The sequence below is a fragment of the Hipposideros armiger genome, unplaced genomic scaffold, assembly GCF_001890085.2.
Source record: "Hipposideros armiger isolate ML-2016 unplaced genomic scaffold, ASM189008v1 scaffold_738, whole genome shotgun sequence".
Classification (NCBI taxonomy): Eukaryota; Metazoa; Chordata; class Mammalia; order Chiroptera; family Hipposideridae; genus Hipposideros; species Hipposideros armiger.
This window is the reverse complement of record NW_017732088.1, coordinates 87,412-114,997: the sequence shown is the minus strand read 5'-3', so window position 1 is coordinate 114,997 and position 27,586 is coordinate 87,412. Positions and strand designations below refer to the sequence as shown.

General features: G+C 43.4%; 1 protein-coding gene across 2 annotated transcripts in view; it reads left to right on the top strand.

The window, feature by feature from the left end:
• Positions 1–27,586, top strand: part of GAB3 (GRB2 associated binding protein 3) — an 80,029-nt gene that overhangs the window by 42,990 nt on the left and 9,453 nt on the right. For both annotated transcript variants that reach the window (XM_019627617.1, XM_019627618.1), the window contains exons 2-8: positions 11,040–11,343; positions 14,098–14,314; positions 14,890–15,368; positions 19,113–19,168; positions 19,657–19,876; positions 22,419–22,500; positions 23,641–23,743. In XM_019627617.1, the coding sequence (XP_019483162.1) occupies positions 11,040–11,343; positions 14,098–14,314; positions 14,890–15,368; positions 19,113–19,168; positions 19,657–19,876; positions 22,419–22,500; positions 23,641–23,743 (1,461 nt within the window). The remainder of the gene's footprint in view (positions 1–11,039; positions 11,344–14,097; positions 14,315–14,889; positions 15,369–19,112; positions 19,169–19,656; positions 19,877–22,418; positions 22,501–23,640; positions 23,744–27,586) is intronic.

Here is a 27,586-nt window from a genome sequence, read left to right as displayed (position 1 = left end):
CGGGCAGCTGTCGCTGTCGCGGGTGACTCATGGCAGCCCAGCTCAAGGTCGAGCTGCTGTACACCATCTTAGCTCTAGAGGGCACAGCATCACTGGCCCTCATATGTGGGATACAAACCGGGACCTGCTGCTCAGCTGGCATCCCAAGCCAACTCCTAACCAATACGCCATTCGGCTGGCCCAAGAGTGGTGTTTTAAACCTAGGTCTATGATGCCATGAAATCATGTATGGAATTCATTCATTCAACAAGTGTTTACTGAGCTACTATTTTGTGCCAGGAACCAATAGGCCCAGAGAATAAAGCAGTGATCTAGACAGGCAAGGCTTGTGCTCCCCAGGAGCTCACATTTTGGTAGGGGATGGGATGGGATGGGGTGGGAGGGAGGAAACAGACACTAAACCTCAAATAAACAAAGAAAAACAGTAGGTATTGGAAGCACTAGGTAGGAAATTAAGATAGGGTAATGGTGGTACAGAATAACTGGCTGGTCACTTTAATTTGGATGATCAGGGAAGGTTTCTCTGAGGAGGTTACTATTAAGTTGAGGTCTCAGTGACAGGAAGCTGAGAGCTAAAGGGCAGTCATGCAAAGATCTGGTGAAAGAGTACACCAAGAAGAAGGAACAAGTAGGTCAAAGGCCCCCAAATGGAAATGCGACATTACATGTTCAGGAACAGCAGAAGACCAGTGTGAAACAACAAGAGAAGGGTCTCAATGAAGTGGGAGCGATGGCCAAGGCCCATGTGGCACTTTCTAGGCCAGATTAATGAGGTTGGATTTTATATTATTACGGCATTAGGAGGCCTTTGGAAGGGGCTAATCAAGGGAGCCACATGATCTGATGTATGCATTTAAAAGGCCATTGACTTCTCTGTTGAGAATGAATTTATGGGGGGAGTGGAAAGTGGATGTGGGAAGATGAGAAGCTGTTTCAATTACCCAAGGGAGAGACAATGCTTACTTGGACTAACGTTGTCATGGGGTGGGGGTGGGGTTGCATGGCCAAAAGTCTCTTGATTTGGAATGCTTTGAAAGTAGAGTTGGCAGTACTTACTAATGCTTTGGATGTGGAGAGTGGAAGCAAGGATCACTCCAAGATTTGGATTTAGGAAATGGATGGATGGTGGTACATTACTGAGATACTATTGGAAGGCTTGAAGAGGAGTAGGTTTGAGAGGCATGAAATCAAGAGTTTAGTAGTTTTTTGGTGTTTTTTTTTTAACTTTTCGTTGGGGAACAGTGTTTTTCCCAGGACCCATCAGCTCCAGGTCAAGTTGTTGTCCTTCAATTTTAGTTGTGGAGGGTGCAGCTCAGCTTCAAGTCTAGTCGCCATTTTCAATCTAGTTGCAGGGGGCACAGCCCACCATCCCATGCGGGAGTCGAACTGGCAACCTTGTTGTTAAGAGCACACGCTCTAACCAACTGAGCCATCCGGCCACCCAAGGGTTTAGTTTTGAGCATGTTAAGTTTGAGAGACCACTTAGATATGTGTGACGATATCAGATGGTCTGAAGTTCCTGGGAAAGATCTGGGTTGGAAACATAATTTTGTAAATCATCATCGTAATAGATGATAGTTAAGGGAAATGAGACTGGATGAGGCCATTAAGGGAGAGTTTGTGTAGTTTAAGGAAGGGTAGTCCAGAACTGTGTGTGTGTGTGTGTGTGTGTGTGTGTGTGTGTGTGTGTGTGAAGGTGCATGTATTTCATCATGTTCTCTAAGGGATTCACAGCCCATCAGAGGTTAGGAACTCACTGCTGAAATGGTGCATGTTGAGATCGTGGTTCAAATATACATGTATTCCACTTCCTTTTCATCCTTGGCCAATTACCTTTGGAAATGGGGCTTTCTTTAGGCATGACAGTCTGCAGAGATGCATGTTCAAATGCACATTTCAGGGCCCCAAGCCAAGCCTGGTGAATTAGGCTCTGTGGAGGTGAGGTCCAGGAATGGGCATTTTTAGCAGCTCCCTGGGTAGTTTTGTTCATTTCTCCCCTCGCTGTTTCTTTCTGTGCTTCGGGTTCACTGATTTCTTCTTCAGTATCTCATAGGTTGTTATGCCCATCCAGTTATTTTTTTTTCATTTCGGATATTAGATTTTTACTCCCACAAGTTCCATTTTGTTCTTGTCTAGATCTTCCATTTCTTTCCTCATTAGGTACATGTTTTCCTTTAAATCTCAAGCATTGTAATAGCTGTTTTAAAATTCTTGTCTGCTTATTCCATCATCTCTCATTTTTAGGTCTCTATTGACTGATTTTTTTCTCCTGATTATGAGCCACGTTTTCCTGCCTCTTTACATTTTAGTGATATTTTTGCATGCTTGACATTGTAAATAATATGTTGTTGTATGTCAGGATTTTGTTGTCTTCACTTAAAAGGGTTGAACTTTGTTTTGTAACTTTAAGATCATCAGCTTGATCATTACAAGGCTTCTTAAGCTTTCTTAGGGTAAGTCTAGAGTAGCCTAAACTCTAGGGCTAGCTTGACCTTCTAACTCTAAGATATGGCCTTTCTGGAGTCTGCCCTGAACGTCCCAGGTTTCTCCACGCTAGCTGGTCAGAACTTGGATACGTCCCAGCCCTGTATGAGCTCCGGCAGTTATTCAGTTTGTGAGTCTCCAGTAGTTGTTTTTGGATCCCCCTCATGGGGTTTCACCCTACACAAGTGCCTGTTAGTTTTCAGCCAACGCCTCGGGGGATTCCTATGCAGATTTCTGGAGCTCTTTTCTTTTCTTTAAACCACAGTAGTTCGCAATTTTCTTTTTTTTTTAACTTTATTGGGGAAACAATGTGTTTTTTCCAGGACCCATCAGCTCCAAGTCAAGTTGTTGTCCTTTAATCTTAGTTGTGGAGGGCGCAGCTCAGCTCCAAGTCCAGTCGCCATTTTCAATCTAGTTGTGGGGGGGCGGGGGTGCGCAGCCCACCATCTCATGCGGGAGTCGAACAGCAACCTTGTTGTTAAGAGCACGCACTGTAACCAAATGAGCCATTCAGCACAGGGCAGCTCAGCTCAAGAGGTTGTCTTCAATCTAGTTGCAGAGGGCACAGCTCACTGGCCCATGTGGAAATCGAACCAGCAACCCTGTTGCTCAGAGCTCGCGCTCTAAACGACTGAGCCACCCGGCCGCCCTGGAGCTCTTTCTTTACATAGCTCCTTCCTCTCTGTTGCTTTGCTCTACAAATTTCAGCCACTTCAACTATCCAGAATTCTGATCTCTGTCTTCTCAACTCTGCAAGATTGCTGTGCTCTGTTTGGGATCCTCTCCCTGCACTGTAGTCTTGAAATGTGGTTCTAGGCTGAAAGCCAGAATGGTCATAGGGTCGCCTCTTTTGTTTCTCTTCTCATACCAACCACAGCCCTGCACTGACTGCCATCCAATATCTGAAAGCAGTTGTTTCATATATTTGGTCTAGTTTTCTAGTTTGTTTTATGGGTAGGGCACAAGCTTTGTGCCAGGGACAGCAATGTGGCCAGAAGTGGAAGTTCTCTCAGGTGATTTAGATGCATAATAAAGGTTGGAGAATGTATTAGATTGCTGGGGCTGCTGTAATAAAGTATTACAAACTGGGTGGCTTAAACAACAGAAATTTTTTTAAAGATTTTATTGGGGAATTGGGGGAAGGGGAACAGACAAGTTGCTGTCCTTTTGTTCTTCAGTCTAGTTGTGGAGGACGTTGCTTCACTGGCCCAAGCTGGCGCCATCATTGCACTCTTCCCGGGTGAGGCAGATCAGTCGCTGGCTTCTGGACGGCTGCTCACGCTGGCTGCCGGCCACACATGGTAGCTTATGGCAGCCCACTGTAGCAGGGGGACTGCAGCCTACGCCATCACCGGCAACCCCCAGCAGCCCAGCTCCAGGTCGAGCTGTTGTTCAGCATCTTAGCTGTAGAGGGCAGTGTCACTGGCCCTCATGTGGGATCCGAACCCAGGCTCTCTGGCATCCCAAGCCAGTTCTTAACCAATGCGCCACTTGGCCAGCCCAAAGTTGTTGTTGTTGTGTTTTTGTTTTGTTTTGTTTTTTTGTTTGTTTGGTTTTTTTAGCTGAGCCATCCTGCAACCTTGCGGCAGCTCAGCTCAGGGCGGGCATCGAACCACTGTTGCTCAGAGCTCAAACTCTTGAGCGAGCTCTTAACCAACTGAGCCACTCGACTGGTGAGAAATTTTTTGTTTGTTTATTTATTTTTAAACTTTTATTGGGGAACAGTGTGTTTTTTCAGGGAACGATGTGTTGTTTCCAGCTCCAAGTCAAGTTGTTGTCCTTCAATCTTAGTTGTGGAGGGCGCAAGCTCAGCTCCAAGTCCAGTTGCCGTTTTCAATCTAGTTGTGCAGGGCGCAGCCCACCATTCCATGTGTGAGTCGAACTGGCAACCTTGTTGTTAAGAGCACACGCTCTAACCAACTGAACCACCCGGCAGCCCCCCAGAAATTGATTGTCTCACATTTCCAGAGGCTGGAAGTTCAAGATCAATGTGTCAGCAGGGTTGGTTCCTTCTACGGGCTATGGGGGAGAATCTGTTCTGGGACACTCTGCTTGGCAGTTGATGGCCATCTTCTCCCTCTGTCTCTTCACAATGTCTTCCTCTATGCATGTCCGTGTCTAAAGTTTTCCTTTTTATAAGGCCACCAGTCATATTGGATTAGGGCCCACTGTAATGGTCTCATTTTAACTTGGTAATGACCCTATCTCAAAATACAGTCACATTCTGAGGTACTGGGGGTATGGATTTCAGTATATGAGTTTAGGGAGGGGCACAATTCAACCCATAACAGGGAAGTTCAGGTTCAAGTCTCAGTCTCTCTTCCCTAGATACTAAAGTGGTAGCAAATTTCCACACGTGCACAGCACTTGCACCTTTGTTTAAACTGGTGGGTCACTCTCGATCAAGAAAAAACTAGGAGGTATTCATAAACTGTGGAATCTGCAAGTTGGATTGATTTAAGAAGAGAACAACACAGCTCTTACTCTCAGAAGGAGGAGATACAAGTATTCCTCTAACAATTCCATAAAAACGAATAGGCCTGTAATCTAGACACACCTTTCTTGGAGTTCAGATTCTAGAAATGAGCACAAACACTTTTCCACAAGGTTACAGGATGTTGCAGGTTTTTGTTGTTGGAGATGATACTGGTAGGGTGGTAATGACTCATCTTGGTGGCTGCAGCAGGAAAGGCTGACGGGAAAGGGATCTTTTGATGATCAGAGCTGGGAAAGCCCCCAGAACCCATCAGTGTACAGTGGGGGTGTGGACTCCAGAAGGGAGAAGCAACTTTCCCAGGGCAAGCGTTACCTTGTGCCCTAGGAGCCAACAATCCCATCGTTATGTTATGAGTTCCTTTCAACTTGATAATGTTTTGCTATCCCTTTTTCATTGGTTCACTACAATTACACCATAAGGGTGGCAGGACAAGGTTTATTATCTTCATTTACAAATGGCAGGACTGAGGTTCGCAGCAGTTGAGTTAACTGCTCAAGGTCACCCAGAAAGTCTCAAGTGGAATCAACCTTCAAATGCAGGTCTCCTGACTTTCAATTCGATCCCCCTTTTTTTGTACTCTATTTCTGTGAAGCAAATTGTTTCTACTTGTCTGCACGGTGACTCTGCTCACTAGATCTTCTTGGCCCAGGACATAATCATGTTCACCATCTTTCCTGAACTGTTGACCTCACCCTTTCTCGTCTTGGCTTTCCAAGGCTGCTCATGACCTGCACAGCAGACGAGGTCCAAGAGGAGAAGGTAGAGAAGGTAGAGTCCAGTGCGGCCATGGCAGCCAGCAAACCTGCACTTGTAAAACGTAAACATCCCCTCAGTCAGAAGAGAGAGCAGCCCTCAGGTCCTCACGTCCTCTGTGAGCTTCCCAATTCCCTGACGGACCAGCACCCTTCTTCCTTTTTGTGAACACCGCCTGGCACCTACTAGGCACTTAGTAACTGTTCATTGAATGAATTCATGAATATGTCTTATCTAGAGGAATTATCATAAAAGAAAACACAAATACAGCAAACCACGTTTTTAAAATGTGGCTCAATGAATTACTATTAGGTGAGTCCCCTTGTAACCACCAACCAGTTGAAAAAGAACTTGGCCATCCGCTGTTGAAGCCCCTCCATGTGCCCCCATTTGATCACAACCTGCTCCTTTGTCTCCATAAGTAACTACTATCTTGATGTGTATAGAAATCTTTTTGCATTTTTTTATGTTTTGATCACTCAAATGAGCATCCCCTAGGCACTATAATTTAGTCTACCACATTGAAAATTTTTCTTTAAAGATTTTATTGGGGAATTGGGGGAGGGGAGCAGTGCTGGGAAATCGGGGGAAGGGGAACAGACAAGTTGCTGTCGGTTTGTTCTTCAGTTTAGTTGTGGAGGACGTTGCTTCACTGGCCCATGTTGGTATTATCATTGCGCTCTTCCAGGATGAGGCAGATTGGTTGCCGGCCTCTGGACGGCCGCTCACAGCAGCTCTTGGCAGCTCACACTGGCTGCCAGCTGCTCACGGTAGCTCACGGCAGCCCACTGCAGCAGGGGCTGCAGCCTACGCCATCTCTGGCGACTCATGGCAGCCCAGCTCCAGGTCGAGCTATTGTTCACCATCTTAGCTGTAGAGGGCAGTGTCACTGGCCCTCATGTGGGATCTGAACCGGGGCCTGCTGCTCAGAGCTGGCGTCCCAAGCCAGCTCTTAACCAATGCGCCACTCGGCCGGCCCGAAAATTTTTTGATATATCTTTTAAACGTCATTTAATCCATAGAGCCCCCCCCCTTTGTCCTTTCCTTTTCTTACCATTTATCTATTGAAGAACCTGGGCCTTTGACCTGCAGAGTTTCCCACAATCTGGCTTTTGCCTCATACCGCGCTATTGAAGGTAGAGTGTCTGCTTGTTTCCCTTCCCGAGTTGGTGACTGTTGATACTTAATACTTATACCTACTAATTCACTGGGGACAGCAACATGGTGATACTCTCATTCTATCACTTGTTTTCCTTTATTAGTCAGAATACATTATAAAAAGGCGTTTCCCTTCATCTGTCCAGTGGGACAGCTTGTCTAGGAAAGGCAGGATAATGCTCAATTCTTTCCCCTTACTTACCAGTTTGCAAGACAATGAGGTGCTTCCCTCAAATTCTCTGAGGATGACAAATTCTTTTTTTCTTTTTTCATATCACAAGAACTTGTGGATATAAACACATTTGGTGGATTTCAAGCCACTGAAATTATTGTATTTATTAAAGTTCAAATTGTTCTGTCTTTGGCTGGTGGGAGCCTCTTTGGGTTGGCCCCTGTGTCCTTTTGATGTGACCCTTCATATTTGATAACTTCCTTGTGGCCCTGTTTCATTGTAAAGAACTTCACCTTGGTGCTTGCTGACTGCTTTGCAGGGATCTTTGTCATATGTCTCCCACTTCCAGAAGCCTCTCGGCCTAATGGGACAGGACTGTACATGGCCTCTGGTTCCACCTGCTTAGCAAACAGCTCTAGGAACACATGATTTCTTACAACTGTTAGGCAGAGATTTTAAAACCTGAGGGAGGGCATGCTGGTGAGTTTGTCCAATTTAGCAAGAAGATTATTATGCTACACCTTATTCAAGTTATGGGGTGACTGTTCCTTTCTCCTTCTGCTCTCATGCCTGCCTTCCAGCTCTGCTGAAGTAGCTGCACTTACACATGCTGCTTTCTCAGCCCTTCTTCAGTCTCAGCTTAGCCATCATTTCCTTCTGGAAGCTTCCGTAGACCTACCAATCTGATAGAAATGTCTCTCTTGTGTGTTACCATAGCATTTTGGCTTTCCCTTATCATAGTACTTATCTCACTGAGTGCAATTCTCTGTTTATCCATCTGCCCACTTCCCCTGCTGCCCACGAGACTGAGTGGCAGGGCCTGTTGCTTGTTCTCTTCCAATGTCCATCCCATCAACAGATAATTAATTGTTAAATGAGTAAATGAAACCCAGATGTGTCCATGTCATTCTCCTCTTTGCATGCCCACCGTTCCTGGTCGATGGCTCTACTAGCCAACTCATTACTCTGCATTGAATCTGCCCATTCCATATTTCTAATCCCCACCTCTTCACATTTCCCTACCAAAGTGGCCTTTGGAAAGTCTGAGATAACCCCAGGCTCCGCATGAAACCTTTCCTTAGCAGGCAGACATGACATTCTCTCACCCCCAGGCCCCTTTCCTGGGCCCGCATCATTGCAGGAACACTGGAACTGGATCTTACTTTCCTGTTTGCCTCAGTTGCTGCGAGAAGCCCAAATTTCCCACCTCCCTTGCTCCAAACCCCCTAGAGTGATCCTTGAGCTCCTTTCCTCATGTTTAGTGGCTTCGCTCCATTCAATATTATGTTTGTGCAACATGAATTTATTGAATCATTAATTTTTCTTTCCCTCCTAGATGACTCCCATGAACATACAAACATGCTGTTATTTCTCCTGTCTTAATAACAAGAACGTAATCACACTGCTTTGCCCCGCTTCTGAGTGGCCAAAGATCTCCGCAGAGCTTTACACTGTCTGTAAAGGCAGAATAATGAAGCCAGGGCTCACCTCCCAGGCACTGTTTCCCCCTCCCTGTCTCAACCCAACACGGAGCAAGTGCCCCCTGCCACAGGCTCAGAAGGACTTTTCATTCCGAGGCATCCTTACAGATCCTTTCTGAAGCTTGGCTTTCCTCTCTTTGGTGCTTTTATCAGATTCTCTGCTGCCTCAGATCTCTGGTTCCCTAGGCAGGGAGGGAGCTAAGAACACTCCAAACGGTGGCTTTTCCTTTTCCCCTGGCCTCTTGGTCAAAGCTGGTGGGCTTATAAACGTGTCAGGCATAAATGAAGCTAGAGATACAAAAGACTTCCTGTCCCAGTGGTCACCATACCTCGTGGCAGAACCCCACACTTCCTGCTGTCACACATGCCACTGCACAGGAGCGCAAACCACAGAGCTGTGAATCTCTCCACTTGCATTTGCCAACTGCAACATTGAGCATCTCTGATGGAAGAAGCCCTGCTGTCAACCTGTTAGCCTGTTACTTGTCTGTGCTCAGTTCTCCAGCAGAAAGCAAGGACATGCCAGCCAAGCGGGCTGGCTGGGTGGCATGCACTGAGCGAAGGGCACCTAAATATAAGATCAGGAATTTGAGGACAGTCCTCACCACTTCTCCCTGGCTCCAGGAGATAGTAGGGAAGCTTAGAGATACTGAGGACTCCTGTGTTCAGTTGCAAATACCTCTTTCTCCAGGCCTCATACCCTGAAAGGTAGCTAGCTATCCATGTATCTGTTGGGATTTGCATGTCTTCTTGGTACTGTCTGCAGCAAACATTCTAAGTCAAAGGCGAGTGGGGAGCCAAGGAGGCTTAATTCCTCAGTAGCTCCTGTGACATGCAAAGCAGCCTGCCATTACCTCAGTGCTGGTTTCTTTGGAGCATCATTCTCTTCTTTTTGGAGCATCGACTAAGTTTTGCCCGATCGTCTTACCTCAGGACTTGGCTCTTTCTAAGATTCATATTGCACTAAGGAAAGTTTCTTTAGTTATAGTGTTTCTCAACAGGGCACGGACAGCTTTGACAGACAACTCCTGCCCTACCCCTAGCTTTTTTGACAAACAAAACACACCAATTTTCAGATACCCTGTAGCACATTTCAATCTGTGGTTGAGAAACACTGATTTAGGGGTGAATGCATGTGTCCTCCATCATTAAAAAATAATCCATTGACCCCAGAGCTCTCCCCTTACAGTCAGACATTGCTAAAGAATTGGCTACGCTCCCCACCTCTACTTTCTTACTTCACATTCATTATTGATCCTTTCACCCTCACTTGAGTTCAGATCCATTCCTATAGCAGCTCAGTTGTGTGACCTTGAGCACATTAGCTAATTTCTCAATTTTTTTCATACATGAAATGGACATAAAAATAGTTACCCCTCTAAAATACCTCTTGGAAGATTATAAGATGTTGAGGAAAGAAATTGAAGGAGAGACAAATAAATGGAAGCATACACCATGCTCGCAGGTAGGAAGAATAAACGTCGTTAAAATGTCCATACTACCCAAAGCAATCTATAGATTCAATGCAATCCTTGTAATTGGGGAAAAAAAGTTACATTTCCTATGAGATAGTTTTGGAGATTAAATGGGTTATGGTAAAACACTTAGAAAATGGTTTTCTCACGTGACAAATGTAACTAGCCACATGTTACTTAATTCTCTTAGAATTCTACTTGTATTTTAATCATCCTTGGGAGTTTTATAAAAAGACAGTCATGTCCAGTGCACATAATGGTAATCCTCTCTCCTCGCCAGTGTATATGATTTTTTTTCTTGTTGAGCAATTCTCTAGAAGTTAAATGACAATGTTGGATGATACTAGTTGGGTACTTGTGATTTGCATGTGATTTTAATGTAGGACTTTGGCTTTTGGATTGAAATAGATAGTGGTAAGAAAGCGTCCTTCTTGATCTTCATTACTAAGATTTTTTTTTAAACCTGCATAAAAATATATTTGTATCATATGCCTTTGCAGCATTGATTGTGAGGATTGTATAATTTTGGTCCTTTGATGTGTGAGTGTGAATCCCATTACTACATTCCCCAATAATGACCCATCCTATAATCATTGAATAAAGCAGACTTGAAGATGGTGCACTATTCCTTTAATCCAGCGATTCTGAACCTTCCTAATGCCGCGAACCCTTAATACAGTTCCTCATGTTGTGGTGACCCCCAACCATAAAATTATTTTCGTTGTTACTCTATAACTGTAACTTTGCTACTGTTATGAATTGTTATGTAAATATCTTTTTGTTTTCCGCTGGTCTTAGGTGACCCCTGTGAAAGGGTTGTTCGACCCCCAAATGGGTCGTGACCCACAGGTTGAGAACCGCTCCTTGAATCCAAAGCTGGGTGGGTGGACTTTGCATTTCATTGTTAGAATGGCTGATTTACTTCATTTTGTCCTTGTAAATATTAATAGGTTCTTGGTAGACTCTGAGAAGTAAGAGCAATTGATCCAGTAACTCCTTGTTGAATTGCGTCTCTGCAGGCATGGCGGAAGCGCTGGTTTGTCCTCCGGCGGGGCCGCATGAGCGGCAACCCTGATGTCCTGGAGTACTACAAGAACAAAAACTCCAGCAAGCCCATCCGCGTGATAGACCTCAGTGAGTGTACAGTGTGGAAGCATGCAGGCCCTGGATTTGTTCGGAAGGAATTTCAGAATAATTGCGTGTTTATTGTTAAGACGACTTCTCGTACATTCTATCTGGTGGCCAAGACCGAGGAAGAAATGCATGTGTGGGTACGCTGCATCAGTAAGGTCTGCAACCTCGGCCACCTGGAGGATGTTGCAGGTGAGAGCAGAGTCGGGGTACCTGTGTGCTAAAGGGGTGGCCCTGGACACTGCTCATGCGCTGGAGAGCTACTATGAGAAAACTGTTCAAGGTGCCAAGCCTACCTCCTTTCACAGTGCTTTGACAGGCTAATTTATATCAGAACTGTTAGCACCCACCAAGTGCTATAGCAGAAATTGCTCCCTTTCACCTGGTTTTAGGCTTCAAGTCCAAATGTACTACACACTGAGCATTACAGGCAACGTCAATGGCTTCGAAGCCACTCCATGCCTTTGCTCTCATCAGCTACAGAGAACACATTCAGGGAAAAGTCAAACGTGGGTGAGGATGTCCTGTAGGGTTCTTTTATTTATTCCCCATCCAGCTGTCGATGATGATGATTTTCTAGAAATATGAAATATCACCATCTTTCAAAAATCCGAAGAATTCCAGCTTTTCTGTTCCCTATTGTGTTGCTTAGGACTAGCCCAGGGGTCAGCAAACTGTGGCTCGTGAGCTGCATGCGGCTCTTTGGGTACGTTCCGTCTCAGAAGTTTGCCAACCCCTGGAAGAACCCATCCTGTCCCTCACAACAATTTAAAAATTACTCGAGAGCCATAAATCTATTTTTACATAATCACCATGATGTGAATAATATCCTTTAATATTTTATAAATGAAACTATGATAGTTTTATTTTCATTTTCAATTTTACTTCAGAGCCACATGCAACCAGATGCTGTGAATAAGCAAGAGCCGCATGTGGCTCATGAGCCCGTTTGCTGACCCCTGGCGGCTCTTCCGTCTCAAAAGTTGGCCGACCCCTGGACTAGCTGGTAGAAAGACAGAACTTGGCTACTTTATCGTAGGCAGGGAAGAAGTCCTCGTATCCCCAATTGGCTCAAGGTCTCTGCAAGGTCTATTAGCTCCATGTTTGCTCTGGGCTATTTCTGGGCAGTGGGAGCAAATGACCCTTGAGGCTCTTCGTCCCCCTCTCTCTCTCTCTCTCTGCCCTTTCTATGTAATATTCCAGGTATAATGCACCTAGGATTACAATTCACTCCCCTTCATGTTTGTTGTTGTTGTTGTTGAGCACCATGTCCTGATCCTCAAACCATAGAACTTGAACTTTCCATCTGATTTATTTTAGCCTCTTAGTCTAGTAGACAAAGACTTACTTGTAACAGTTTTTCACCATTCCCACTGTTAACTGTATGCTTATCATCGGCCACCGCAATACCCACATCAAACACTAGGTGGTGACATACAGTCAGTGTTGCATCTCTCTAGGAAAAGCACAGGAGTGTTTGCTTCAACAGATGAAGCTTATTATTAGCAAAGCCCCAGTGAATGCGCACTGGCTGGATGCTGCAAATAAACAGAGGCTCTCTGGCTAACTCCTCCAGCCTCGCTGTTCACTCTTCACCACCTTAGTCCCTAACTTCAGCCCAAACTACAACAGATACATATTTGTGTGTCACGTTTCCTCTGTTTATTTCCTCATCCAAGAGTTACCCTAAAACATGGATCCATAACATGTTTTCCAATTTTCAAAGAGGAACAGGAGTGAGTAAGGCACCAGGCAGAAGACAGAAAGCTCTGGCATGGAGTTGGAGGAAGCCAGAAACCCCCTATGACCTCTTTCATTCTCTGTATCTCCCCTTAGTTTTTAGGAGGATGTAAGGGCAGAGTCTTCTTCATCTGAGAACCACACCCAAAGGGCTTTCTTGTGGCTTTTCAATATAGTGTTTGGTTCTGTCTCCAGCAGCCATACATTGTCAACACAGTGTGCTTACTCTGGCCAGGAGCTCTGTTAAATGTGTTTTTGTTTGTTTGTTTTCCCATATTAGTTGCAGACCAATTCTTTGGCATATGTACTATTACCATCTCCACTTTACAGAGTAGGAAACTTGCAGCAGGAAGGTAATTTGCCCAAGGTCACAAGAGCTAGATAGTAGAGCTTGGACTTGTACCCAGGCAATTCTGGGCCACACTGACTGAGGAATTCTGAACTTCTGCCAACTTGGTTCAAGGGGAAATTAAAGCAGGCTTTTCACTGGGAGTTTCTCAATGTTGTGCTCTTCAAGAAATGTGGGCTTTACCAGCCATCACAACACCCCCCATTTTTCCTTCCTTTTCCTTCTAAGTCATTGACAGTCAATCATTAACAGTATTCTTTATTTATGTGTTACTTGTCTGTCTCCTCTGGTGGACTGTAAACTCCAGTAATGTCAGACTCTTTGTCTCGGCTGTATGGACAAAGTTAGAACAGATCAAGGCATGTAATAGGTACAAACTAGGTATTCTATGTGGACGTAAATAGACATATATCTGTATATGCATATATGCAGAAATGCATGTGTAAGTATATACATATATATTGGATATGCATAAATATATATATATATATATATGTGTGTGTGTGTGTGTATATATATGTATATTTGTTGAGTGAATAAACAGTGATGACGGGCTGCGGCTGAGGGCCATAAAGAAGCTGTGTGTAGACTATCTAATAGGAGATTTTTATGCCAAGAATGCTTGGTTTTTCTATTTTTTTTTTTTACTCTTAATTGATTCAACACTTCAGTCTTGGAACATTGGCCTTTTTTCCCAGACATTGTTTATAGCTTGGGGAAATGGTCTCCTCCATCAGCACAAACACCGGCTGTGATTTGCATCTTCTATTTGGCTTCTTTAGATGCTGTTTGAGAAATTGTGAGTGAGTGTTATAGCCATTCTTAAATGCTAACCTGGGAAATGATTTGTCCAACAGATCCCGTGGAGAGCCTCTCTCACATGCCCTCCTCCCTGCAGCCATCCCCTGCCAGCTCCCTTCACACCGCCCATGCTGTCAGCTCCTCCTTGCCAAAAGATGACCCAAGTACTAATACCGTAGCCACTGAGGAAACCAGAAGTGAGTCAGAGTTTCTCTTCCTTCCTGATTATCTGATTCTGTCCAACTGTGAGAGTGGAAGACTGCACCATGCCAGGTATGCTTATGCTCCGGACTCTGAGCCAGGCCTTCTAGCCCAGTCTCTTCTGCAGAGCCCATCCTGCCTCCTCGTTCAGGGTCTGCCACTGATATGTGCTCAGTGTACCCAGCCAAATTAGTCTGTTTAGCGGTAGCATCTTCTAGTGGGTGTATCTGCCCTCACTTATCTTCCTGCTGCTGACATGTGGGGGATGGATCACTGTCAACCACTATGAAGGATGAAGCATGCACTAAACAAAATGACTCATGTATTTCAGTATTGTGGTTTCCATTTCTAACCTTGTATTTTCATATGCAGCTGACACAGGATGAAACAAAAATCAACAAACCGTTTTTTCCTGCATCCAGGGGTTGGTGTGACTGAGGGTTGTAGAGGGAATGTGGCTATACAAGTGAAGTAAATGGCGATATTCGAGGAATGGGAATGAAGCCAGCGTGTGTTTTGTGGTGGGTGGATGGCTTTCTTCTTCAGACTTCTGCCAAGGGTATATCAGTAGTGTCGCTCTGACACCTACTACAGCTGCCGGGGACCTGCTACATTTCACTCAAATTGACACGCTTTTCTTCCCTCAGTCTACCCAGCAGATGTGAAAGCTGCTCAAACTCAGAGCGTTCATTGGAACAGACTTCATCCGATGATGTTTTTGTTGACTGTGTGCAGCAGCTGCCCTCCAGTAACTTGGTCCACCCCTCACCTCGTGGGAATGGATCTCAGGAGGCAACTTCCACAAGGCCTCAGGCTGCCCTGATCTGGAATAGAGATATCAATGGGCCGTCCAGGGACCACTTTTCTTCACCACTACTGGAAACTTCCTTAAATTCCACCATTCAGGTAGATAAAAACCAAGGTTCCCTGCCCTATAGGTCAAAAGAACTAGACATTATATCCATCACGCCACCTCCCCGTCCCCCTAAGCCAATCCATCTCTGTGAACGGCGCCAAGAGGAGCAGCTCCTGTGGAGTAGGCATGGCAGCATCAAGAAGCCAGAATGCACCATGGCACCAAGAAGAATCTCTCTCTCTGGTTTAGATACCATGAGAACCTGGAAAGGTAAGTGTTGGATGCTAATGTTCAGGTACAGAGAGAAGCCTGGCTCCTCTTAATTCCTCGGGTCCCAGTAGATGCTGAAAGAAGTCAGAGCCCTGGTCCCTTAGCCATGTCCCTGCCCATGTGATGGGCTCCCCTCTGAGACTAAGCTCCTGGTGTTTGTCGGGAGTCACCAGGGGACCCACTTGGTACGGAAGGTGATCTCTTTTGCGTCAGCTCTGCTCTATTCTATTCTTTACAACTCACATGCATAGTGAGCCCAGAGACAATATATTGACCATAGCTCTTCTACTTTCAACAATCCCATCGGCCTCATTCATCATCCCACCTGACATGCATTTTCCAAATCTAACTGGCTACACACTAAGGATGTGGCTTTTACCAAGCTCTCACCATCAACATGATGCTAACTAACCCAGCCCCATCAGCTTGGAGACCCTCCTGGAGCCCTTTTTTTGCCTTTTTCTGTAAAGCCCTTTATTCTCATGGGGTTGCTCCCCTCCCCCCCCCCTCTCTTTCTCCCTCTCTCTTCATCCAAATACAATCACTCCTACTCTGCTACCTATAATGCCATATTTTAAAGGAATTTTAGAAGTTTAAGGAATGCAAACTCATTTCAAATTGTCTAAATTTCTGATTCTGACTGAGGAACTGAGTCATTGGCAAAGACCTCCCCCAATGTCTCTACTGATGTGACCATTACATGTTACTTCCTTCTGACATCTTTGATGAAATGAGTATAAGCCGATTACACAAAGGGTCATAATGGGCTAACATGTGAACAGTAGACAAAAAGGGAAAACTGAAAGAGTAGGCAAGCAGATATTAGAGAGTAAAATGAATAAAATCAGTAGAATAATAGAATATGAACATGAGCCTTAATGCAAAAACAGATCTGATAAAGCAGAGGGAACACGTCAAAGTGATTGTTCTGCCTTCCCCATTGAGGTCCACCTGCAATCGATGTTTATGCATGGAGGCAGTGGGGTCAAGGTTCATTATGGAGGAGTATTGCATCATATCTATAGATCAGTTTGTGAATATTTGATATACTTCCTTTCCAATTCACGAACAGGAAATATCCTTCCATTTATATAGGTCTTGATTTCTATGACAAGATCATTGCTGTGTTAAGAATAGACTGATGGGAAGCACGTGGAGAAGCAGGAAAACCAGTTAAAGATGAGTATAGTAATCTAGGCAAACTGTCATGTAACTGGGACTAGAATCATAGCTTTTGAACTTGTTAAATGTGTTTGGATGCTCAGTATATCTTGAAGAGACAACCTCACTCATGGAATGTTCAGTAGAGAAAGAATGGAGTCAATGCTGACTTCCTTCCGTTTGGCCTGAGAAACTGAGACGGGGAACAAGAAACACGGGGAACAAACAAGTTGGACAGTGGGTGGAGCTCAGGACATTGTTTGTGGATAGGTTAAGTTTGAGGTGTCTGCTAGATGTCCTAGTGGAAATATCAAGTAAATGAGTCGACCTGTGTGTCTGAAGGTCAGTGAGAGAGGCCTGGGCTGGAACTATGAATTTGGGAGTTGTCAGCGTATAGGTAGTAAATTCAAAGGATTAGATGAGATCACCAAAAGAGAGAATACAGACAATAGAAAAGAACCAAGGACTGAACCTGGAGCCCTATAACATGTAGAAATTTTGGACAAGAGGCGGAACCAGCAAAAGAAACTAAACACGTGATCAGTGAGATAGCAGGAAATCCAGCAGAGTGAGATTCCGGCAAACTCATTTTCCAGGCGTGTGTTTTATAGGAGTGGATGTGAATCCATTCTTAGTCCCTTCCTTTACCCCGTTCCCTTCTTCACACTTATCATAAAGTCCTTAAACTGTCTGATGTTGATGCAGGCTTTCCTCTATATTGGTGTTATGTGGTGACATCAGTAGGGATCTGGTAATGGAAAGGGAGTTAGGGGCCTGGGTTCACATATGCAAGTCCCACATCCTTTATTAACAACATCAAATAGTTTCTAGGATTTAGTAAGTGGTTTATGTTCTATGCACTTTACTGTCCTTTACATGCACTAACACTTCTAACCTTTGAAGCAGTCCTGTGGAATAGATCCTATTATTGGTCTTATTTTACAGATTAGGAAATTGAGACCCAGAGAATGTAAGTAACTTGTCCAGTGTCACACAGCTAATAAGTGGTGGAACAGGTATTTTAAACTAGACAGTATGACTCCAGAGCAGCTTTTAACCAGTACTTCTGCATCCTTGGAGATATAAAAGCATAGATATATACATAGATATAAAATAGTGTGTGTGTGTGTGTGTGTGTGTATATTACATATATATTACATATTTTTAATTCCATCAGCCTCCATCACATCTATCTGAGCTGGGAGTTATTCTCTCACTTTAAGATGACGTAGACAAAAAAAGTTGAGAAACCATATGACTTCACTCATATGTGGAACATAAAACTGAAAGCAACAGATGAACAAGACAAACAAACAAACAAAAACTCATAGACACAGACAATAAATAGTTCAGTGGTTACCAGAGGGTAAGGGTGGGGGTGATGTGGTAGATGAGGGTAAATGGGGTCAAATATATGGTGATGGAAGGAGAACTGACTCTGGGTGGTGAGCACACAATGTAATATATAGATGATATATTACAGAATTGTACACCTGAAACCTATATAATTTTACTAACCATTTGTCACCCCGATAAATGTAATAAAAATAAATTTAAAAAAGATGATGTTGACTCTTTGGTTTATTTCTCAGAGGCAACCTGACTTTTCACACCTCCACGTTCTTGGGGGACAATTTTGTCTGGTCCCCATGTGCTAAGAACATTTGCTGGACTTCTCAGCAGCACTCGCCATCGTTGGCCATTTTTCCCTCCCTTAGGTATAATGGCACCATGCCCCTCTACTGTCCTCATTACTCTATGGTTGCACTCTCTCAAGATGAGCCAGGGCTCATCTTCCTGCTTTTAGAATAGTGGGATTCTCTAGGGTTTTAGACTTCAACTTCTCTCAACACTTGCAACCTAGATAATCTCATCTACTCTTATGGTTTTGACTGCCATCTCTAATCTGCTAATTCCCCAAAATTATATCTCATTTGAGTCTTGGCCCATATATCTTGCTGCCTTCTGGACCTCTTTCAATTCGACAACTATTCTAAATGTTTATGTCACACTGTTTATTTGTCACATCCATCTGACAACTTTTGATTCCTGTATGTATTCAACTTTCCTCTCTCGCCATGCCCATACCTGAGTAGCTAATTGTTGCTGCAGAAAATCACAGTCACTAGTTCATGGTCACAGATCTTGAACGAGCCCTCAATGCTGCTCTGCAATACTATCACTTTTCTGTTCCTGCCATTCTCCTGCTCATCACAAGGAATATCTCACAACTCTCCTATCCTGAAACCTCCAGCTCTGTCTCTGCCATCTCTAAGCTCAGAAAATTCATGTAATAAATGCAACAAGCATTTGTTCATTACTTGCTACATCTCTTCCTAATTCACAGGGAGAACTATAGCTATCATACAGAAACTTCTTCAAAATCTGCTCTGATTTCCATCTGTTGGGGAATGTGTTCTGACTGCCCAACTAGACTTAATAGCAAGCCTTAAGTATAGAAACTGTTATGCTTCTCTGCCTCTCCAGAGCTGAGTACAGGGCCCTGACGTGCATAGGGATTTGTACCCTACTTTAAATTGATGTTGTCCTGCACTTCTCACCACCCCACCTTGTTTCTTGCAGCTGATGTAGAAGGCCAATCCTTAAGACACCAAGACAAGCGGCTTAGTTTAAATTTGGTGAGTTCGGCACTTGAGCTTCTAAGCCTCAATTTTACCAAAAATAGCCTGACCTACATATGTTCCCTTTAAGTCTTTAGAGACTTGGCACTCTGAATCTCTGGGGACTCTTCAGTCTCTCCTTAAAGCTTGAACTTGTCTGGGAACTACTGGACTTAAGTGTTCTGTAAGGACCCTGCCAATTCTAATGACCCAGACACTTGCCCGATAAGGTAGCGAGCTACTTAAGGCATCACTTTGTACATAAAGCATTTGCATCAGTTCATAACCTTCTGTCTTCCAGCATCAGATAGAGGAAATTCATCACTTACCTCACACAATAAGTCCAGAGGCAAAGCTTGAGTAAGAGGCTTGTCTGACTTCCCTAAGGCAGTTGAGTTACTCTTGGATAATTTGCAATAGAAACCCTATTTGTAGCTCAGGCTCCCCACTGGGAACAGTTTCCATGACTATTCTGTGGTTCCCAACCTGTACCTGTTCTCTTGCAGCCATGCAGGTCCTCCCCAATGTACCCTACAGCCTCATCCAGTGCCGAAGACAGCTATGTGCCCATGCGCCCCTGGGCCGGAGCCTCTTGTCATGGATCCCAGTGCAACTCCGATGACTACATCCCAATGAACTCAGGAAGTTTTTCCAGCCCACTGCCTAAGCTACCTGCCAACCTGGAGCCTCCCCCAGTGAATAGAGATCTCAAGCCTCAGAGGAAACGTAAGCCATTTGACTAAGCGCTCTGTGCAGGAGAGGGGAGCAAGGTCCAGGAAGCCAATGTGGAGAAGTTGCCTTCCTGACCCTCTCTGGGAAGGAAGCACTATAGAAAATATTCTAGATGTCTGGGAAACAAGGGTAAGGAGAAATGGCTGCAATTGAATGGGAAGGGCTGCAGAACCATGCTGCCCTAGATTGTCGTGATAAAAGAAGTCAGGGGAATTACGGGCACCATGGCCCTGCAAATACAGCCTACAAAGCCAAGTTCATTCCAGAGGACTCATCTTTGGCTGCTTCTCTAATAAAGGCTCAGAAATAAGCGATAATAGATGGGAATGAAACCTACCTGGCATCTCTTCATTTAAACAGCACTCGAATGTAACCACAGTGCCCTCCTTCTATAAAGCAGCCAAGAATGACTTTGGCCACTAACTTCTGAATGTCAGGGCTGGTCATATGCAACTTATCACTCACTGCCCTGTGCATGCCTATCAACAGAGGTATTTGGGGTGGGAGAGGACTTTAGCAGTGTACCGTCTGGCTCTCATGTGCACAGAGCTCCTTGGAGCTTTTGCGTTTCTCCCAGGCAGCTTCTCTGGTCTGGTAAGCAGTGTGGACAGGCAGGGAGAAAGGAGAAGAGGGAAAGAAGAAAAGCAGGTCAAAGTAACTTTGTAACTTCATTCTTAGCCACTGTCGCTTGCCTAGTAGGACTATGTGATTCCATGGAAGTATTTGGTACAATGACTATGACCTGACATTGCCTTCAGGTGGCCATGCCCAAAGCTGGTAAATAAGTCCCTTACTCATGCCCTGTCCATTCCAGCCTCACCCCTCCAGTTTGAGTCAAATCACATTTACAGTGTGTTTGCTGTGAATGTAGTGCTATGCTAGGCACTGGTGAGATGCAACGATGAGGAAGCTAGGAGGGTTCTTCAGTCTAAGGGGGAAGAAGATATTTAAAAACCATCTGGAAGAAGAAGAATAAGAATCATGAAGTCAGTACTAAATAGGAGAACAGACCTTATCTTATGAGGCTCAGAGGAAATAACCATTCATTCTGGCCAGAAACAATTTAACAAGGACCTGTCACGTTGAGGTGTATATTATTATTTTGTTCAGTTAATTTTCTATAGCAATGCTGTCCAACAGAACTTTCTGTGATGATGGAAATGTGGCTGTTGAACACTTGAAATGTGGCTAGTGCAAGTGAGGAACTGAATTTTAAATTCTACTTAATTTTAATAAATTTAAATAGCCACATGTGGCTAGTAGCTACCATAATACATTGACACTGCAGCTCTACAGAAACTGACGATTGGAGGCATGAAGATATAGGATGGCCTTGGGGTTGGAGATTCACTTGGTGGGTGTGAAGATGGACACCTGGGCCAGGAGAGGCTGGTTTTCTGACAGGTGTGGATGCAAGGATGACCTTGGGGCCCAACCAGGAGAGGGCAGATGTTGAAGCTTGGAGGTGGCTGGTTGGTGAACCCCATGCCAGGGTGTCATGCCACTAGGACAGACCTTCTCCGCAGAGACTATGACTCATATGTCCTTTCTAGCTCACCACCTTGCCTAGGTCTGAGGCTCCTGGGAAACTGCAGCAGGAGAGTCACTATACTAGTTTCTGATGATATGGGCTGTGTGTGTGTGGAGGGGGGGAGGGGTGTTCCACAGTCTCTACCCACGAAGTTTGGTGGAGGAAAGATAATACAAGTAGTCTGGTCAAGGCAGTGATAGAGGAATACATGCATGACCAACTCAGAGAGGTAGGCCACTGAGGTGGAGCAAGGGTTAGATGCCAAATGCTTCTCTAGATGCCGTGGCTATTGTAGTGAACAAATCAGAAAAAAAACCCTGTCCTCCCAGAGCAGTCAGCCTAGACCTGAATGAAATAATCACAGATGAATGTGTCATCACAAACTGGGAGGAGTAATGTAAAGAGTAAGTACAGGAACTCATGAGATCCCATGATGTGGAGCCTGATCTTGTCTGGAGGTCAAAGAAGGCCTTCCTCATAAGCAGGGGACATTGAGCTGATATCTAAAGGCAGAGATGAAGAAGAATATTCTAGGCGGAAGTACCATCAGGTAGACAACGGACTGGAGGTGGAAAAGATTAGAATCTGGGTGTTCATTTCTGCCTATGATAAGAAAGGTAAAATTTCAATTTTGGACATATAGAATGTGAGGTAGGCATTGGCATTCCATGAAGTCAGAGACTTTCATCTGTTTTATTCGTACTATGCCCCTAACACCTAGAACCATGCCTGACATATAATGAGTTCCCTATGATTATATATTGACTAAATGTGTTGCCTCATTGTTACCTCCAGCTGGTAATGTGACCATTTGCTCAGTAATTGTCTCTACTCCCATTGAGGCAGGGAAGAGTAGGACAGTGAAATTCACACTCATCATCAGTGCTGCTTGTTAGTCAAGTTGGATTTAATGTGCTATGTAAGTGGAATGTCATAGTTTCATAGTCTTTAGATTCTGGCCTTGAACTCCTGAGAACTTACCCTACTGGATGTTGTGTGTTGTAGCACGACCACCTCCCCTGGACCTGAGAAACCTCTCTACTATCCGGGAACATTCATGTCTAACCAGGACTCACACTGTGCCTTGGTAAGTCTCTGATGGCTCTAAGAGGCATCATGCAGCACAGACACTCCCAGTCTTCGTAGTTAGTTCTCTGAGTAAATGTAGTTGAATCCCACTTAACCTAGCTTAAGCAAAAGAATGGATGAGGTTTATTATCACAAGCCAGAGTGCTTTGTATGTCACAAAGGAAGGAATATAACTGAATCTTCCAGGGTACTGGAATCAGGAAGGAAAGTGCTATTGGGAACCCAAGGACTCTCTCGCATGTCTCTCACATCTACTTCTCCACATGTGTTCATTCCTCTTTCTTTGGGTAACTCTGTTGCAAAATCCTCATGGCCAAAGATAGCTGCACCATAGATCCTGAGCTTATTTACATGCTACGATTCCAGTACCAACAGAGATAGGCGTTTTTTTCAATCCCAATTTGCAGTTCCGGGCAGAGGGAATTGTATTACTCCAGTGTGAGTGGAACCAGCTATGGCCCGGAGTAAGGGCCAGCAGTACCAACATGGCTTTCAGAAGCTCAACTTTGGGAAAGTAGTAGGAGAAGGGAATTCTCAGAGAAAGAGGCATGGTTCATGGGCTTGGTAGACAAACACTCAAATGTATCTGCACTCTCTCATCTCACCTTTAGAAGTTGCATTTCCAGAGCCGTGAGCCTCGCTCAGCAATTCTTTGGTTCATTCTAAATGCCACAGAACACAATCACTTTGTAAAGTAGAATTTTGCAGTGAGCTATATTTTTCAGCCTAGACTATAGAGAGACTCAGTCTGTGTTTCTGACTCAGGAAAAGGTTGAAGGTTGATTTGCAGTCTTGTCCTCATCCCATCAGAGGAATGTGTTTCCTGGTTACTTCGAATGGAAACAAGAGAGCCCCAAAAGGGTTTTTTTTTTCTTAAGTGATCTGATGCCTTGGTCTGTTTCTAGAAAGCTCATGAGCTGTGTCATGTAGCCTTTGAGAATTGGGAGTCATTTGCCCAAGAGTGGGACAGAAGCTTCTGGGCAGGCAGTCTCTACTGCTTTAGGAATTGCTTTGGCCGGAAGGAAGTTGTATCTGGAAGGGGAGGGCTGAAACCCCACGGGGGCCATGTTAGTTCCTGGCTGTCCTACAGAGCAGCTGTAAGACATTGCTTTGACCTCATCTATATTTTTGTTCTTAGCAATCGGACAAGCTTTCTCTCTCCAGAAAGAAATGGTATTAAATCTGCAAGACTTTTTGCCAATTCTGTTTCCAGAGAAGAGGAAGGAAGCTGCATCCAAATGGTAATCCTATACTTTTCATACTCTTCTTATTCTTCACCATGATTCTTATGAGTTCATTATAAAGGAAACATATTTCAGAAAGCCCCATGCAACCTTTACACAATCACTTAGTTGCAGTGTTTTCTAGACTGCGAACAAATCAATCTGAAGCTGGTTTTTTTTCCTGCAATCATTCAACTTCTTATACTATTTAGAGATCACAGTATTTCAAGAATACCCAGGGATGAGGCATGTGTAATGGGAAAATGGAAATGTCAGCAGTTCTTTTCACCAGGGCTGTGATATTCTGTTTGACCCCAATAGGTTTGTAGTTCCCTGGGTGTCTAGAATTTAAGTTGTGAAAACTCACACACTGGATGGTTCCTTCCACCAGACTACTTGGGTGGCCCTGTCCTTCCTGCCTCAGAACCTTTCCGAAGGATGAATCCCTTAGCATCCCTATGAGAGGGTGGTACAGTGTCTTAGGCTTTGGATGTGTCTGTTTTCTCTGGAGACTACTATTATAGGTTCTTTCTGTAGACCTGAGTGAATAGAGACCTGATATCTCTATCCTTCGATTAACCATTTATAGTTCAAGAGTCCTAATCTCTTTCTCCTGCCCTCTGATGTCCCTTCTATTCTCTTTACCTTGGATTCTACTGAGAACATGGGTTTTTGGAGAAAGGGGCTTTTAGCACCTCTGGCAATTATTAGGCACTGTAGCCAGAACTGGGCCCATTCTGCAGTTTAGTACATAGGAACTCTAGAGAGATTTCTCTAGAGAGAATCTCGGTTTGAACTATGACATTTTGAAAAGTGATCTTAGAAAGACAATGTTTGAGGCAACATGACTATATATGTTGGGTTGTTGGAAAAGTCATGATGTATTTTTTCTGTTTTTCGTTGCAAAAATGCGTCATGACTTTCCGACGATCCAATACTTTTGAGAAGACAGTTCTGCCCTCCTATACATGAGGATAATAGGCAATTCAAAATGTAAAAACATTAATCTCCACTGAAGCAGCAATTAAATGCTTCATTTTGCCTTTCTATTTGATAAAAAAAATTGTGCTGTAAGTGCACTTAACCATATGCAGATGGAAAGTGACTCATATACAAAACTGCTGTGATCTTCCCAATGTTTTTCACACTTAGTAATGGCCCTTGGGAAACATGTAGAAGAAAACACTTTTATAAAGGATGCTGACCAGCTGTGCTCTGTCTCCAGAGGACAGAAAAGGGAAGTGAATCTAAAACCTAATAGAAGCAAGTGCATAGTTATTCCAGACACTAGCAGTTTATTTCTGATCTCTGAGGTTGTGAGAAATACCAGTGTTTCATTAACAACACAGTTAAGGATTGATTTCTTGCCTAAGTTTATAATCATTGCTTAATGACCGTCTCTGCACATTACTAGGCAATACAAGATTGAGAACCCCGAACACTGGCTGAAGGAAGGTAGCTGTGAGGGAACCATCATATAAGTGTTTCTAGAGCAGCGGTTCTCAACCTGTGGGTCGTGACCCCTTTGGGGGTCGAACAACCCTTTCACAGGGGTCGCCTAAGACCATCAGAAAACACATATTTTCGATGGTCTTAGGAACTGAGACACCGCTCCTCTATCCGTCTCCATGCTTCAAGACAAAATTTCATTTATTTTTAATTAGAAATAAATATTTCACAATATATAATTACATATTGTTTTTGTGATTAATCACTGGTTTAATTATGTTCAATTTGTAACAATGAAAATACATCCTGCATATCAGATATTTACATTACGATTCATAAGAGTAGCAAAATTACAGTTATAGAGTAGCAACAAAAATAATTTTATGGTTGGGGGTCACCACAACATGAGGAACTGTATTAAAGTGTTGCGGCATTAGGAAGGTTGAGACCCACTGTTCTAGAGGCTATCCTATCTCATTCAAGTGTGTGTGTGCGTTTTAACTTCAGTAATAGGGTGTTTTCAAATGACTTACATTCTTTCACTTGTTCCACATAACAACCTTATATGGTAGACAAAACTAATATAATTTGATTTTGACTTTGCATAATCATGCATTATTTTTTTTTTCCTCTTTGAGGACAATTTCTGATCTGAGTGTAAAAATTTAGGTCAGGGGCTGAAATACAAGTTTTGTTTTATTGAAGTTATATATCCTTCTTTAGTTATTTTAAACATTTGTGACATTATGAAACATTTAGAAGAATGAGCATACTGTACTTATGTAATCCCTTTTCTGTGGGTTTTCAAACTCTTTAATTACAAGAGTTTTGTAAGGCTTTTACAGTAAAATTCTAAATGCCTCACTCGCACATTAAAATTTTTATACTTTTAGTTTTTAGATTATACTACAGTGAAACTGACTTCTTAGTGTGCAGTTCTGAGTTTTAACATGTATATGAATTTGTGTAATTAGCATCACAGTCAGGGTACAGAACAGCTCCACTACTCCAAGATACTGCCTCATACTACCTTTTTGTAGTCACATCCTCCCCACAACCCTACTCCCTGGCAACCACTGATGTGTTGTTATTCATCACTATAGTTTTTCTTTTTAAGAATGCCACGTAAATGGACTCATACAGTATGCCATCTTTTTTTTTTTAAGCTGAGCCATCCTGCCACCTGTTGGCAGCTGTTGGCAGCTCAGCTTGGGCCAGGAATCAGTATGCCATCTTTTGAAACTGGCTTTTTTCACTCAGCATAATGTCTTTGAGATTTATCCAAATTGTTGCATGTGTCAATAGTTCTTTATGTTTTATTGCTGATTAGTATTCAAGTCTATGAATGTACTAGTTTGTTTATCCACTCACCCACTGAAGGACATTTGGATTGTTTCAAGTTTTTGGGCAATTATGAATAGAATTGTTATAAACATTCCATTGCAGATTTTAAAAATATTTTTACTGCAGTAAGATGTACAACATAGAATTTCACATCTTAACCATTTAGATCTACAATTCAGTGGCATTAAGTACATTCACAATGTTGTGCAACCATCACCACCACCCATTTCCAGAACATTTTCATAATCCCAGACAGAAAACTCTGTCCCATTAAGCAACAGCTCCCTAGTCCTTCTCCCTCTAGTAACATCTATTGTTTTTTCTGTCTTTGTGAATTTGCCTAGTCTAGGTACTTCATATAAGTGGAATCATACAATATTTGTCCTTTTGTGTCTGCCTTCTTTCATTTAGCATAGTGTTTTCAAGAATCATCCATATTGTAGCATGTGTTAGAATTTAATTCCTTTTTAAGGCTAATACCCTATTGTATGCACAAACCACATACTATTTATTTATTCATCTACAGATGGACATTTGGGTTGTTTCTACCTTTTGACTATTATGAACAATGCTACTATGAACATAGATATACAAGTATCTGTTTGAATCTTTGCTTTTAATTCTTTCGGATATACGAGGTGTGATCAAAAGATACAGTGAATGTTTTAATTAAAAAACTATTAACAGTAAAAGACACATTGCCATTAATCCCTCAAAATATTCCCCCTCAATTTGAACACACTTATCCCATCATTCTTGCCACTTTCTGAAGCAGTTCTGGAAGTCCTCTTTTGTGAGTGTCTTTATTTGTGCTGTGGTGGCTGCCTCGATGTCCTGAATCAATTCAAAATGTTTTCCTTTCATGGTCATTTTGACTTTGGAGAAAAGCCAGAAGTCACATGGTGCCAGGTCTGGTGAATAAGGTGGATGAGGACACACCTTAATGTTTTCAATTGACAGAAATTGCCGTACCAGAAAGGATGTGTGACACGGAGCCTTTCTGTTGTGATCACAAAATATGGTGAATGCTGCTGCCGAGTGCCATCCAAGGTAAGGCAATTTCTGTTA